Consider the following 13179-nt stretch of genomic DNA (forward strand, 5'->3'; position numbering starts at 1 on the left):
TAGAATTACCCGTGGGCAGTGGGTTTGGTTTGGGTTTGGGGTTAGTTCCCTTTCATGGTTCCTCAGCTTTTGTCCTTCGTGACCTTCACTTTGTTTACGGAGAGCCCAGTGATTTTGTTGCCTGTGCCTGTCTGCGTCTGGTTTATCTGCTGTTTACTTGCGAGAGGAGCGAGTTAATGCAGCTTTAAGCAGAAGCCACCACAGTGGCGGGATTGCATCTTTTGAGGTGTGTCCTAACAAGAGGCACTTGATGTCCATTTGTCCCATTTCTGCGGTGTCAGCATTAATCACTGGGCTACGATGGTTTCTACCAGGCTTCTTCATGCCGAAGATGAAGTGTCTCTGTGAGCCCCTGAAGCTACTGCCCTGAGATCATCTGTAAATCTGAACCCACAAAAATGTCCCCTGCAGTCACCTTTATACCAAAGTATCATTCAGCTTATGCGAGGGGAGGAGGCCTGCCTTAAGCAGGGTGCTTTTTAAAGATCTCTATGGGATCCAATTGACAAGGGCAACTAGACAGGTTAGGTAAGAAACTGAGGGGGGCGGAGCCTTGCATTAATGGGGAGGAGCGGCTCAGAAAAGGAGGTTGCGATTTGTTACACAATTGTTACAAAACACAGCAAGAATGTAAACCAATGTCACTTTGCCCCTTCTGTTGGATTGGGGTACTTGTGCTGTGTATACTCTCGGTGCCTCCCCCACCCCACCCTTCTGGAAAAAGGATTCATTGTATCTTTTTGGAATTGATCTTTCCTTGTCTTTTCCAGGTTGCCAATTCAAGACGGCATATGGCATGAAGGACATGGAGCGGCATTTAAAAATCCACACAGGTAAGGCACCCCAGACACCCTGGACGCCTGTGCTCTGCTAGGAACTGGGAGGGCTCTAAGTCAGGGGTGCTATGGGGTGCAGAACCCCATTGGTCTCGGCATAAGTTGACTAAATGCAAGAGGCGCATTTTCACAAGCGATGTTGGCAGTTAAGTGTTTCAGGCAAGAGTCTGCAGTGCTGGAGAGTATATGAGGCAGCCGTGCAAAGGGGGGTTGTAAGCGGTGATCCCCATTTTGAAAAGAAATCTGGCGAAATCAGTTGCAATGCTGAGTGTGTGTAGTCTTCCCACTTAGGGGAGGCATTTCTATAAAAATAAACGTTCCTGTGTGTGTGCGTGTGTTTGTGTCAGGCGGGCGTAGGGAACGCAGAGGAAGGAGAGAGGAGTGTTGCCTCCGTCACTGGATACAGTGAGCTTGTGTTACTGTGGCTTTGGTGAAGGTCATCGTAAACCCTGGCAGCCCCCAACTTATGACAAGATTCTGTTCCTGCAACGCTCTCATTAAGTCAGTTCTGACGTACCTTGAAGACCTCGTTTTCTGCTGTTTTTACTGTGCATCACTACTGCTTTTTATTACCAGTATCAAAAGCGTAGCATTGAACATCTGCAAGAGAACATCTGCGAGTGATGATGTCACACATTACAATGCTTATTAATGATAAGATTACGTAAGTGTGGTCTGGCATAACGGGGCTGTGTCATCCGTCGGGACTGCCTGTGTTTTTGTAAAAGGGCAGGGAGTGGGCGGAGAGGGGGGATCACAGCTTAAGAGGACGCGGCTCTCCGTCAAGGGCGTTGGCATTTTGGAAAAAAATAATGGTGGTGGTTGAGACGCTAGGATGCACGTGCTGCCCTGCACTGTACTTAGAAATAAATGTTGAGACGATGTTTTGTTGTATAGATTATTATAATAAAACAGAACATTAAAAAATTACTAGTACAGGGGAAAAGAATCGAGTGCTCATGCCTGATGATCTTGATTTTCTTTACTTTTTTATTTTTAATATTTCTATGTTGAGAAGCTGCTTTAGTATGGCTTTTGGAACAAAGTATTCCCACACCAAACCATGGAGTTGGCTCTGGTATAGTATCTGCAAGGCTGTTGACATCTTTACAGAGCAGAGAGCCTCCTCTTCCTCCCTCAGAACAGCTGGGGGCAGGGGCGTTGGGGGGGTAGGATTTAGACCACCCACCTGGTGGTTAGCTGTCCAGCACTTGCCCCAAAGCCCCTAAAGCCACTGCTTATCAGCGGGTCATGATTATTTAAATGCCGGCCTGTATGACTTCAGAGGGTATACACGTGTACAGGGTAGGAACACACTGAAATTCAGGGCCCCAAATCGGTTGGTTAGCATCCGCTCTGGAGGTGTGAGACTGGCAGGCCTGATGTCATTGGGATCACCGTCCTCTCTCAGCAGCCTCTCAGCGTCGGGTCACTTGCTAGTATAATTACCCAAGGGCTCACATTTCAAATATGTGGTATTTTCAATATAACGAAGAATAGTAAGGGCCACCTTTGTTTCCTGTGTTGAAGTTCACCCAGACTTGTGCATACTTAGCATACTTGTGGATGAAGGAATAAACACCAAACACCAAACTCACTACCATCGAGTACATAGCGACTCAAAGCTACCCTATAGGACCAGACAGAACTGCCTTTGTGGGTTTCCAACACCGAACCTTTCCCCGGGAGTAGGGAGCCTGGTGGTTTTGAAGTGCTCGCCTTGCAGTTAGCAATGTAGCGTGTCACCCTCTACACCACCATTAGTAACAGCGATTGGAAAAGCACAACATACATACAATATACATATAAATTCTGCACCTTTTCAGAATGTATCTTCTTCCCTCACTTGGCCAATCTGGAGATGGTTTCCAAGCTGGGTGACTGCCACCTCTGAAAAAGTGTCCTGACCTCAGTTACTCACAGAGCATTAGATGTGTGTATTACCCTTGCCACGAACGGGAGCCAGGTTCTCTAATGGCAGAGCGGGCAGAAACCCACCTTGTTCCCCCCACCCCCATCACACATCTGCTCCAGGATGCAAATCACACAGTGGGGCGACCTGAGAGCTGTGCAGCCACTAACGGTGCTGAGAAACTGTGCGTTTTACATTTCCACTACTAAAATCTTCAGTAACCAATTTACTTTAAATAAATTGTTAGATATATTCTTAAATCCCAGATGTTTATTCTGTGGTGAAAGTGATCAGACTTGGCTGAGAATTGATGCTAGCACTTGACTATTTAGCCTTTGAAGAGAGCCCTGGGTCAGTAGTTCAAACCCACCAGCTGCTCCCCAGGAGAGAGATGAGGCTGTCTTCTCCTGTAATGAGTTACAGCCTTAGAAGTCCAATGGCGCTGTGTCCTCTGCCCTAAAGGGTCACTAGGAGTCAAAACTGCCATGATGACAAGGGGTTAATGAGCAGTTAGCTTTTGGTCAAAGTACAGATTTGATGCCTGTGAGACAAAAAGTGAACATACTGCCCTGCACCCCACCTCCTTCTCATCTCACACCCCAAAGTCACCAGCCTTGGTTGTCTCAAACGTATGGTGACAACGTTTTCATATGCCTGTACTGGGCCTAAAGCATGGGTTTAAAACATCTATTTCCTCTTTATTAAGTCAGTGCCGTATGTACTATCAAATGCTCTATGTGCTATCAAGTACCCTACACACAACAGTCAAGTACTCCATTGCTAATGGAAAGTCGACGGTTCGAGCCCACCAGCTACTACTTAGGAGACAAGACCTGGCGATCTGCACCTGGAAAGGTTATAGTCTAGAAAACCCTACGGGCAGTTTTATGGAGTTGCTGTGAGTCAGAATTGACGCAGAGGCCTGCACCAACAACCGACACTGGTGCGGCCCCCTGCTTTCCCCATTCCACATTGGGTGCCTTTCCACATTCGTGTGTTAGAATCCCCAATCATCTCAGTGGCTCCATCATGTACGGGCACAACCACCCACGGTGAAACACTGCCATGTTGTGGGAAAACACAGCTGAACCGGTTTCACCTGCAGAAAGTACCTAATGGAAAGGTGGATGTTACTGTGGCTGAAAGTTCAAGACAAACCCAGTGGTAGTCCCAGCTGGCGAGACCCAAGAAAGCATGCCTTTCAAGAAGTATGTGTTTCAACTGCGGTTAGACAAGAGCTTGGATTTTTTGTTTTGTTTTGTTTATCCCCAAAGACCACACACACAACTACGCAAAAATACAGAGGGCGATAAACCAAAAACCAGACTCACTGCCACCCAGTCGATGCCAACTCATAGCGACCCTGTAGGACAGAGTAGAACTGCCCCTGTGGGTTTCTGAGACGGTGACTCTTTACTGGCATAGAAGCCCCCTCTTTCTTTTGAAGAGCTGCTAGTGGTTTTGAACTGCTGACCTTGCAATTGGCAGACTAACAAATAACCACGACACTGGTTAGGTTAGCCAAAAAGGAAGAAAGCCAAGCAGTTTCCTGTTAAAGAAACTGCTCACCATAAATCTTCTGCCCTTCGTTGGCAAGCACTTGGACATAGATTCACACCTAGCTAGCTGCAAGGGAGGCGGGAAATGTGTTTGTTAGCTGGCCAGCCTTTGTTGGGTGCTGTCTAGTTGATTCGGAATCACAGTGGGTCCACATTACCGGACAGAACTTTCTTTCCTGTAATCTTTACACCAGGTCTTTCTCCCTGGGTGACTTTAAACTGCCAGCCACTCCAAGCACTTAACCCTTGGCACCCCTTGGGCTCTTTGTTAGCAGGTAACCTGTGAACCTGTCGGCAGTCTACCTTCTAGAGTCAGTCTGTTATGAGGAACAGGGGGTTAGTGGAAACTACATCCAAAGAACAATTTCTTACATTATGTAGCTGTACCTGAATGGTCTCCTTCGTTGCCTTCTGCTTTCAAATAATACAAAATTAGCATCGGCAGTGAGGGGAAAGAAATAGAAATCACCAATACGCAAAATGGAAAAAGAAAATTGTGCGCTGGTAAGATGTTAGCTCATTGCCAGTCTTCATCGTGGAGTGTTTTTTGTTTTGTTTTCTTTCTCCTGAATCCTCTGCCAAGTCTCAGATTGATCTATTTTTCATAAAAGCAAACCAACAACTGCCTGCAGTCGAGTTGACGCTGACAGAGTAGAACAACAACTCTGTAGGGCTCCGAGCATGTGAGTCGTTCAGGAAGGAGACTGCCGGTCTTTCTCGCGCCAAGCCGCTGGTTAGTTTCAAACCACGGATCTCTCAGCGCACAGCCTCCTGGGTGCTTGGCCCGCTGCGCCACCAGCCACGTTTCTGTTCTTTTTCTCACCATTTTTCCTGATGGCCTCTGTGTGTGTGTGTTTGCAGGAGACAAACCCCACAAGTGTGAAGTCTGTGGCAAGTGCTTCAGCCGCAAGGACAAGCTCAAGACGCACGCGCGGTGCCACACCGGGGTCAAGCCGTACAAGTGCAAGACGTGCGACTACGCGGCGGCCGACAGCAGCAGCCTGAACAAGCACCTGCGCATTCATTCCGACGAGCGGCCCTTCAAGTGCCAGCTGTGCCCGTACGCCAGCCGCAACTCCAGCCAGCTCACCGTCCACCTCCGCTCGCACACCGGTAGGTGCCTCCCGCTGCGCTGCGCGGGGCTCCGCTTCCCACTGCCTGAGGCCTAAGCGCAGATCACCGCACCTGCCGGAGGTGGGTGGGGCGTACGCGCCCCCGTGGGGAAGGGGGATGTGCAGTGTGGCCTTTCCTCTGCCCTGCTGAGCCGTTCTGAGCACAACCGGTGCGGTGGGGGCGTCCAATTCATGACTCCATGGAAATCTCGGCGAGTCTCTTTAGAAAACTTTGTAGCATGCTCCTTGGCAAGCGGTGTGATGGATGGAGGAAGTGCGCTGAAGGAAACCCGGGTAGCGACCGTGCATCTTTCATTCCTCCCCCACGTGTGGGCGAGGCACTCTGATCCTTTTAGAAAGGCTACTCCGCAAGCATTCCGCGTGGGAAGCTTGATGGAATTCCCTGTGAAGTCGGCAGGCGAGGTCACTTACAAGACAGGCGCCTTGTCCTCTGGTGAGTGTGTGGGTTAGCTATGGGCATGGTGACGCTGTGTGACAGCGGACACTAAACCTCAATTGGCATAGCATGGCACCTGTGTATTGCCCACATGCCTGGGGTCAGCTGGCGTTGGCCCGACACCCCGGTTGGTCTTGAGTGGTTGTGATCAGATGTGTGGCACAGGCCGTGACCTCGGGATGTGGCTGACATGGCAGGTGGTGCTCCGAGCAGTTCTCGACCCTGGGCCGGCCCAGGCTTGTCCATCTCGCAGGGATGGCAGGGACACGTGTCCCCAGGGGTGAGCACGTCTCAAGGCTGCATTTAGTCTGAAAACATCCCATTGGCTCAAGCAAGTTGCATTGGATAGGCCTGGTAGATTGAAGTTCACCCTCTGTTCCGAATCACTACAAAATCCAGGAGGCAGGGAAGTGTCGAGAATCCAGGCCATGTTTATAAAGGACCACCAACTACCGTTCTACCCACCACCATTCACATCTCTCCCACAATGGGAAATGCACTCTCCCTCCCCAAACCACTACAAGCTTTTCCCAGACATAGGACCATTCAAGACCAGTGTCTTGTGATCTGTGATGGGCTGGGACGTGGCTCCTTTTGATCTTTGATGTAAAAGACAAGTTGCCAGACCTGTAGCCCAGCACCATCATGTAAGGGCGGAACAGAGCCAGAATTACATTACTGCCCAAAAGGGAGACACCAGCCAGCCAGCCGCTGTCCCCAGCCTTGCTAAAGCCCCTCTGGGGACAGGAAGTATTTCTTAATTTGGCTTTGGATCCCCTCCCTGGCTCCGGTGTCCCCTGGAACTCCCTTCCCATAGCCTTCCTTAGCTACTTCTGAAGAGGATTGGAAAGTAAGTCTTTTGAGAAAAATTCTGCCTGCTTCCCAACTACAAAACACTTGGGGTTTTTTATGTGCTGTTTTAGTCTACGCTGGCAACAGTTTGCTAAGAAACTCAAAAGAGCCAAAGTCACTGCCATCTAATGAATGCTGACACACAGCGACTCCATAAGACAGAAGAGAACTGCCATGTGGGTTTCTAAAATGTAAATCTTTATGGGAATGGAAAGCCTCATCTTTATCCCATGGTGTGGCTGGTGGTTTCCAACTGCCCACCTTGTGGTTAGTAGCCGACGTCTGGCTCCTCTGTCAGTAGAGCTATCTTAAAAACCATGTGAATGTCCCGTGTATCTATGTGCCAAAAGTTTCCCCTTCCCCCACAACCCAATTCTTGTAAAGACTCGCCTTCCTCTGTAAACTCACTGATGGGCGTTTGCAGCACCGCTGGCTGCTGAAGCTGCAGTCCCTTGAGGCTACTTCAAGTCCTTTGGTGTACCTGAGAGACGCGACTTGGCACCCGCTAAATATCCTCTGAGGCATTTTCAGACCATCTCCTGTTCACCTCTCTCCTTTGCCTTCCCCACGAAGATCAGTCTCCTGAATATGATGTTTTCCCCTTGCTTTATCTTCTCAGGAAATCATTTTCTGGCTACAGAAGCCAGAGATGAGAAACTAGCCTGGCGAACCTTGACCTTTCCATATGTGCTCTCAATTCGCCAGGAAAATGGTCTGCTCTTTTTTTAAGCATGTCGCGTTCTCATCAGACCTTGTACTCCGCCGTTGGTCAGAGATGGCAGTGAGTCACTTAGCCTCAAAGTTCACCAGGTGTGTTTTCTAGCCTCTAAGTTACCCCAGGTAGCAAGTGCTTTGTTACAAAGACATGTGGTCTGCCGGTTTTCTAGCCGCTATCTGCAGCATGTGTTGGGGTTCTGTTGTGGGGGAGGGAAGATGTTGAAGTATCCATTGAGTTGATTTCAACACCCGGCAACCCCTTGGGGTCTGCGGGTAGACCGTTTGCTCCGTAGGGTGGTCTGTGTCAGAGTTCTCCGAAGTAGGTCGCCAAACCTTTATCTCTGCGTGGGCTCAACCACCAACCTTTTGGTCTGCAGCTTAGTGCCTGCCTATCTGTGCCACCGGGAATGTTGGTGTATGACAGCACCTTGTTGCAAGGTCTCAACAGCGTTGTGCTGTGTAAAACCCCAAACTGCCCACACCAAGCCTCGGCGGCATCCAGTAAGCCTCTTTTGTTCACTTGTTGGGGGTTTGCTCTGTGAGTAGGAAGCTCTGCTGCTTGAGGTGGGCTCACGTCCAAGACTGGGATTCTGCTGGCTGTGGGCCAGCTGCCCACTGGCTTGGTGGGAGTGACCCAGCTCTGCTCCATGCCTGGAGCTCATCCTCTGCCTGGAGCCAGGGGAGCAAACCAGGCTTGGTCTTCTCATGGGGTGGTGGAGGTGCATGCCAATTAGCACCTCATTAGCCAAACCCAATAACACGGTGGAGCCCAGCATGGAGGGCCACAGCAACACCCCACCCCCGCCCCTTGCGGTGGAGGAGGCAGATTTCTTGGCAGATGCCGTGGCTACATGTGAGGCTCAACAGAAGACGTTTGGGCCCCCTTTCGTAATCCACTAGAGCAGGTCCAGATACTGGCGTAAGACTATTGATGGACTGATAGACAGGAAGAGCATTTCTGGTGAGGGCTACGAAGGAAGCGAGGGGAGCTGTCACACTGGAGACAGCAGAACCCCTAGAAGTAGCAGCGGAACCAGGTGACCAGCATAAGGTGCCATGGGAGCCAAGCCACAGAGCAGGAGAGCCGAGTACCTTCAGGGAGGAGGTAGCCTTCTGGTGGCGCTAACGTGCCAGCCCAGGGAGTGAAAGCTTAGGCCTAAGCGGTCCAAGGGGTTGAGCGGCAGGGAACCAGGAAACAGAAGCTGAAGAGATGAGGAACCAGGAAGCACAGCTGCCTGTGCCTCAAAGGGCGGGGCCCTGAGCTGGGGGTGGGGAGGGGACCTCAAAGGGTGGGGCCATGAGCTGGGGGAGGGGACCTCAAAGGGTGGGGCTACACCAGCTGGGCTTCAAAGAGTCAGATCTTCCCCAACTTGGTTCTAGAGTATGAACCCATGCTCTACCATCCATCAGTGCCAGGTAGCTAGTTCTGCTGCCCAACCTGAGGGAGCCTCCTGTGGCTGAGGGTGTGGGGTCACCAATCATCAGTGAGACTAGGGGAACGAGGCTGCTCAAGTTGAGGGAGCAGAGTTGCCAGTACAGCGGGCCTGGACGGTGGAGCTGAAGGCCAGGCCTGCGGAATCCCCAGAGAGCATGGCCAACGCACAGTCTGGAGGGCAGGGCCACTGCGAAGATGGTCTCAGAGAAGGTGCGTTATTCTGCTGGGTTTTTCACTTACTCAGTCCTGGTAATGCTTCTCTCCTTCAGGTGTCTCCCGTTTGTAATGGAAATGACTTCCAGTCAGGGGTCCTCAAACCACGGCCACATGCGGCCCGGCCCCGCAGAGGATATTTATCCAGGTTTTGCCCCGTTTTGTTTTTTACTTCAAAATAAGATATGTGCAGTGTGCATAGGCATTTGTTCATAGTTTCTTTTTTTAAAAAACTATAGTCTGGCCCTCCAACGGGTCTGAGGGACAGTGAACTGGCCCCCTGTGTAAAAAGTTTGAGGACCCCTGGTCTACCTTGTGTCGTTGCACCTTGAAAGTAGCTCACTTGTATTCTAGATTCACGGAGGAAGAAGAATTTTGCTCCAGGATGGAACTTGGACATGGAATTGTATTTTTGGTAAAATATGATGGGGTGAAAGTGTTTTGAATGTGACAAGGACATGAAATGGGGATGGGCAAAGGATGGACTGTCATGGGTTGAATTGTATCCCTCTAAAATGTATGTCAATTTGACTGGACCATGATGTTCAGAGGTGTGACAGTTACGGCATGAGATAATTTGGCCATTATGAAATGATGGAATCAGCCCCCGTGATGTGATCTAATGTGATCAGTCAATCAGTTGTTAGAAGATTAGGGCAGGATGTAACTCTCAATTTCATCACAGCCCTGACCTGATCTAAGGGGAGTCCCCCTGGGCTGTGGCCTGCGTCACCTTTTATCTTACAAGAAACAGAAGGAGAAAGAAGCAAGCAGAGAGCGGGGACCTCAGTACCAGCAAGAAAGAAGAGCCAAAAACGGAGTCTGGCTTTTGGACTCAGGGTTCCTGGACTAGGAATCTGACTCAGGATAAGATTGGAGTCAAGACACAGAGATCTCCAAGGAATACCTGCCCCATAGAAGTTGAAAGGATACAAGGACCTTCTGGGGGGAGGGCGGGGCGAGGAGAGAAAACCCTGTTTCGGAGCTGACCCTCTGAATTCAAATTTGAGTTAACTGAGACAGATGAAAGAAGTGAATTACATTGTCATTATTTTCACTTTTACTGAAACTGTGTATGTTCAGCAATTTTTTTTTAATAGGCAAGAAAGCAGGTGCCACCAGTAGAAATTGAAAACATTTTCACAAACTTCACAGTTGCTTCTGGTAGATCAAAATATTTCATCTCCTTCAGTACTTAGAAATCATGGGCCCTGGTCTTACTGAGGAATTTTACAAAGCCTGTAGAGAAGATTTACCACTAATCCTACATGAACTATTTCACAATGTACGAACCAACAATATACTACCAACTTCATTTTATGAAGCCAGGCAATAATATCACCAGAATTGAAAATTATAGACCAATATCCCTGATGAATATAGATGCCAAAATTTTCAATAAAAGTATAGCCAACAGGATTCAATAAAGCATTAGGGGGGAAAGAGCATAATCATGTGGGTTTGCAAGGATGGTTTAATATTCGAAACCCAATCAATGTCATCCACCACATAAACAAAATAAAACATCAGAACCAAATTATATCAATAGATACAGAAAAAGCATTTGATTAAATTCAGCATTCATTCTTGATAAAAAAACACTCAATAAAATAGGAATAGAAGTGAAATTTCTCAACCTAATATTTTAATTTTTATTAAGGCCATAGATGCCTTTGGCTAGCATCTCACTTAATGGAGAGGAATTGAGAACATTCTCCCCACGGCCCTTAAACGGGAGGCAGACAGGGGTGTCCTTTTTCACCATTCTTATTTAATATAGTCCTGGAAGTCTTGTCCAGACTATGAGACATCAAAGAAGTATTGAAGACATCACTACTGGTACAGAAAAAACAATACTCTCCTTGTTTGCAGATGATAGCTTAATATAGAAAACCCCAAAGATTCTATAAAAATTGCTGGAGATAATTGGGGGGGGAAATGGCAATGTAGCAGGCTATAAGATCGATCTACATAAGTCCGTTGGAGTTTTTTAACATTAAAGAAGACGGCGCCTCCATATTTCTTACCCATGAGCTCTAAACATTCGTTTGAGTGGCTAGAGGAGGAGGAAAAGGTAAAACTGAAACTGACTTGGATTCTTTTGTGACATACAAGTTGGTTCGAACTAAAAGAAATAGAAATAAACCAAGAAGATAGCACTGAAACGGAAATTAAAGGAACAATATTACTTATAATAACTACCCAAAAGATAAAATTATCTAGGAATAAATCTTACCAGAGAAACAAAAGAATGATACTAAGAAAACTATAGAACACTTCAACGAGAAACCAAAGGAGGCTTACCCAAATAGAAAATTGTTCCATGCTCCTGGATAGGTAGATTAAATATACTGACAATGCCAAGATTAACAAAAACTATAAATTCAATACAATTTCTACCAATCCCAGCATAGTTCTTTAAAGAAATGGGGGGGAAAAAAACTAATCACCAACTTTATATGGAAAACAAAGAAACCCAGGATAAGCAAAACACTATTAAAAAACAAAATAGAAGGCCTTTCACTCCCATATGGCAAAACCTATTCTACAGCCAGGGTAATCAAAACAGCTTGGTACTGATACAACAATAAACATGAAGACCGATGGATTAGAATTGAGAACCCAGAAATACAGCCAGGGGCCGACAGACACCTGATCTTCATTAAGGACGGAAACGCATTAAAACATATAACTGATGCTAAAAAAAAACTGGATCTCCACCTGCAAAAAATTAAAGCGGGACCCCTATATCACTTCATGTACAAATGTGAACTCAAGAGGGATTAAAGACATAAATATTAATCCTGGAACCATAAAAACCAGCAGTGAAAAAATAGGGACAAACTTAAGGGCATTAATACAATGCATAAATGCACTACCAAACATAATGAAAAATACACACTATAGAAAATAAAATAGAGGCTGGGAGCTTCTAAAAATATGACATATACACACACACCAAAAGATGTCATCAAAAGAGTGAAAAGAGAACCCACAGATTGGGGGAAATATTGAACAGTGATATATCAAATAAAGGGCTAATTTCAAAAATCTGTAGAAAACTACAACTTTAATGAGAAAAATATAAATAACCCAATTTTTTAAATGGGCACAAGACATGAATAGACAATTTACTAATGATAACATCCAGGCAGCCAACAATACAAAAAAAAATTCATGTTCACTAGCCTTAAGAGAAACAAAACAATGAGATACCACCTCACACTGACACTCAGCAAAATTTTTAAGTTATGCTGATAATAATGCTGGAGAGGATGTAGAGATATGGGAACGCTCGCACATTGCTGATGGTATTGTAAAATTATACAACCCCTATGGACATCAATATGGTGCTTCCTTAAACAAATGCAAACACAAATACCTTATGAGCTTCTTAGGATTTCTAGGACCGTAGACATTTATGGGAGCAGGTTTGAACCACCAAACTTGCAGTTAGCAGCCAGATGCTTAGCCTACTGTGCCACCAGGGTTCCCTGTTTAGGTATAGGCTTTTCTAATGATAGAAGTTTGTTGAATTACTCTCTGCCATCTTTAGTTATTAATCTGTCCATACAGATGCTGTAGGCCCCGTCCCAAAAGCTGGAAAAGACTCCTCACTCGTTTGAGCTCTCTGCCTAGGGAATCGAACACTGGGTGGATGTACAGATAATTTGCCCAGCAGTCAGGGAGATTCGCTTTAAAATCAAGCCTGAGATGAAACCCAAGCTCTTGCCTGCATTACAAGCAACCGCAATCAAGTCTGAGAATATTTCTCAGCCTGGCTCTCATTTGACTATGAATAGTGGTAGTAGTACCCACAGCCACCTCCTGGGGGTGTCTTGAGCACCCTGTTCAGCGAGGCAGCACCTGCCTCCCCAGAAGCTGGTGCAGATTGCCAGCTGCTGCCATTTGACGGGCTGATTTGTTTGGAACGGGCAGGGGCCACCAGCCTTGAACTACCAAGGCCTTAGATCATTCAGACTTGGCATGCTTTGAGAATATATACGTGGGATATCGCGTCCACTCCCCCTACCCCCCGCCACCACCACCCCATCTTTCTGTGAATCTGATTTTTTTCCCAAACAG

The 13179-nt window shown here is 47.2% G+C and overlaps 1 protein-coding gene across 3 annotated transcripts in view; it reads left to right on the plus strand.

Moving 5' to 3' along the window:
* ZFP64 (ZFP64 zinc finger protein) overlaps positions 1-13179 on the plus strand; it is a 69932-nt gene that overhangs the window by 25191 nt on the left and 31562 nt on the right. For all 3 annotated transcript variants that reach the window (XM_075528524.1, XM_075528523.1, XM_075528522.1), the window contains exons 4-5: positions 771-833; positions 5169-5420. In XM_075528524.1, the coding sequence (XP_075384639.1) occupies positions 771-833; positions 5169-5420 (315 nt within the window). The remainder of the gene's footprint in view (positions 1-770; positions 834-5168; positions 5421-13179) is intronic.

This window comes from Tenrec ecaudatus, chromosome 12 (assembly GCF_050624435.1).
Source record: "Tenrec ecaudatus isolate mTenEca1 chromosome 12, mTenEca1.hap1, whole genome shotgun sequence".
Classification (NCBI taxonomy): Eukaryota; Metazoa; Chordata; class Mammalia; order Afrosoricida; family Tenrecidae; genus Tenrec; species Tenrec ecaudatus.